This window comes from Vigna unguiculata, chromosome 4 (genome assembly GCF_004118075.2).
Source record: "Vigna unguiculata cultivar IT97K-499-35 chromosome 4, ASM411807v1, whole genome shotgun sequence".
NCBI classification, from domain to species: Eukaryota; Viridiplantae; Streptophyta; class Magnoliopsida; order Fabales; family Fabaceae; genus Vigna; species Vigna unguiculata.
In genome coordinates this window covers 10510053-10513247 of record NC_040282.1, presented here as the reverse complement: position 1 = coordinate 10513247, position 3195 = coordinate 10510053, and the positions used below count along the sequence as shown (strand labels likewise).

Genomic DNA, 3195 nt, shown 5'->3' with positions numbered 1-3195 from the left:
TGGTCGCAAAACACCTTGTGAACTCGATCTGGTGGTAAATTGTGAGCCTAAAACAAAATAATAGGGAAATTCCACCACATGAACAGAACCCCCAACACGCAGCAATCACAAACAAACACTCAAATAGATTTTACTTATACATTCTATTTCTATATTTATAGTAGATAAATATTTAAAAAAAATACAAACACATATAGTCAGGATATATAGAAACACTTGTGTTTTCGCTTGTGATAAGAAGTAGAATGTCCGAACAAGCCAATACAAAATATTTTTCTTCATATACTTATGTAAATATGAAGTATTACATGAAAGGAAATATAGCAGAAACACTTCATATTTTACAGTGATGCTCTTCAAGTGTTAAATATTACCAGTAATATGTATCCATTATTAATTTCAATAAATATTAAATACGAGGTGTTAAACATAAAATAGAAAATGAGTTCATTATGTCCGTCAAATAATAATTTCTGAACTTTAAAAACTTTTCAAATATACATATAAGAGACTTGGTTTTTATTATATATAAAATATTATTGATTATTAAAAAGTTTTCATTAGGATTGTTTTCCATCTCTATTTGTTTGTTGATAAAGGACACATCATGTGTCTCATTCTTTGTATGAATGTGCTATGTTTAAATTATAATTACTATCCTTATTGTCATTCATATGTTATGTTTAGTATATTTTAATATGAATATGGAGAATTAAAATTAGTTATCTTAAAATAAAAATGATAATATATGACTGTGTTTTTTTTTAATTTGAAGAATAAGTACGTAACTTGATAAAATCTAGCCAAAACTTACAGTTTTGTTATTTTATGTAATGTATTAGTGAAATCTTAAAAAACTCATGGAATATATTATTTTTAAAAATTTATATAATATTTAATAAATTAAACTACTATCCTTAACTTATGTTTATATTATAATTTTATTTATTCAGATGTATATAGGTATAGAGAGCAAAATGACAATTATATAGATATAGTGTCACATGCAATGTTTGGATATATTAATAAAATTACTCACTAATTAGGCATAAAACAAAGTACGTACCGAGTTTTAAATCAAAATTTGATTTTACAATTAATTATAAAATTTAATAGAACCTTTGTTTAACTAACTTTTTACAATAAGGAACTTCTATAAATTGAATCATTGAACTTCATTATTTTTCATTACTCATTATTTTTCATTATTTTTCTCATACATTTATAATGAATTATCTCATCGTTACTTTTAGTATCTTTTTATTATTTCATAGTTCTATCATGGGGTTCGACTATTGGAAAATTTCACAAATTTATCCACCAGGTTTTTGTTATCTTAATAATAGATGTATGTCGTCGTCAGTAAAATCAACGAAATTTACTATACATGGCTTATGGCCATCGACCAACGCTTTTCCACAACCATTCAATTGCAGATTAGACGGATTAAATCTTTCTGTGGTAAGATTTTCATTTCTTAATTATAATAATATTTTAATATTCGAAAAAGTTATTTTTTTGTTTTATTAGATCTAAGAGTAAGGTATCTATTTCTTAATTGTAATAACATTTTAATGTTGGAAAGTGATATTTTTTATTTTTTATTTTATTAGATACAAAATATGAAACCTCGACTTCAACAAGTTTGGCCAAATTATTTTTCTACGAATTATACTCAGTTTTGGGAACATGAGTGGATGAAGCATGGAACGTGCTCCAATATGCAGCAGTTTGATTTCTTCAGATTGACATTAGATATCTATGCAAGGAATGATCTTGAAGCAATACTTATAAATGCGGGTATATCACATGGTAAGCCATATCATATAAATGATATCATCTCAGCCATACGCAACTCAGCTATAGGTGTTGAGCCAGAACTACACTGTGGAAGAAGTGGACTTATATTTGAAATAAGGATATGTTTGAACACAGACCCTATCCCCCAGTACATCAATTGTGCTTCACAAGGAACCTGTACTTCTCCTGTAATGTTTATGTAATATTATATAATATCATATAATATAATTAATGAATAATTAAAAAATTAAAAACTATATGTTATAGTTTATTTTCTGTTTGGACTGGGTATGCTGAGATCAATAGGCTACCCTCTTTATGTTGTGTTGTACGTGACTCATAAATAAAGACTTCACTTCTACTGTGTTGCATATATATATATATATATATATATATATTATAGCATAAAAAACTATTTGATATTTATTTATACTCATAAATAAAGACTTCACTTCTTTAGAGCAGGTTATCTTACAGCATAAAAAACTATTTGATATTTATTTGACTAATTATTAATAATAAACCTGATGAAACATGGTTCCATATTTATTATATTATTTTATCAGATAATAATTGAAAGGTCCACTTAAATTCTACCCTAAGGTTTAAGGGACTACCTTGATCAGTTGGGCCTAAGACTAACCCATAGGGTGTTCAAAACTCTTAAACCAGCCCTAACCTCCTCATTCTGCCACTTTTCAGAAAAACAGTTTCCCATCCCCTATCCCCTTGTTGCTACGTGAGCTCTGCTAGGGTTTGACTCCCACTCTTCATTGAGCTAGAAGAACCTCATTTTATTCTACGTTGCTTCTCAACCTGTACCCTCTCTGTTTCTAAGCTTTGTTTTTGTGGTTCCAATAGAGGTGCACTTTGATAACCTCATTTTCAATATGTGTCATTCTCGAATCTGCTCCTGGAGTTGTTGTGCTCGTTAGCTTCGGTGTCGAAGTCTTTGGCTAGCTTTTTCCAAGTAACGGGAGCTAGGGGTTTTGCATTTTGTTGTGTGTTGGTTGTTTTTGTTTCTGTTTCATGATGAAACTGCTTGGTTGGTATTTGTGTTCGTATCAAAACTGGACTTCATGTTGTCTTGGATTGATGCTCTGCCATGTATGCGTGAACAGGGGACAAGAATTGTTATTTTCACCCAAGCGAGCTCGTCTCGCCTAGGTGAGAATAGCAGAAGCTTGCCCAGATTTCTGCTCGAGCACTCGCTCAGGCGAAGGGCTGCGTTTTAAGCGACGAACCATCTCGCTTAGGCGAGGTCTTCTCGCCTAAGCGAGAACTGGCGAGATCTTCCAAGGCCTCTGTTCATAGTTTCGCCTAAGCGAGAGCCTGCAGCTTGAGCGAGACCACTCTTCTTGCCTGAGCGAGGGCTCCTCGATTGAGCGAGACCTG

At 31.1% G+C, this 3195-nt stretch overlaps 1 protein-coding gene across 1 annotated transcript; it reads left to right on the top strand.

The window, feature by feature from the left end:
• The first annotated feature begins 1214 nt into the window (after positions 1-1214).
• Positions 1215-2145, top strand: LOC114180278 (ribonuclease S-4-like). Its single transcript, XM_028066570.1, has 2 exons — positions 1215-1461; positions 1614-2145. Exons 1-2 carry the CDS (start codon positions 1228-1230, stop codon positions 2001-2003), a joined length of 624 nt encoding a protein of 207 aa, XP_027922371.1. The 5' UTR covers positions 1215-1227; the 3' UTR covers positions 2004-2145.
• Positions 2146-3195: the final 1050 nt, after the last annotated feature.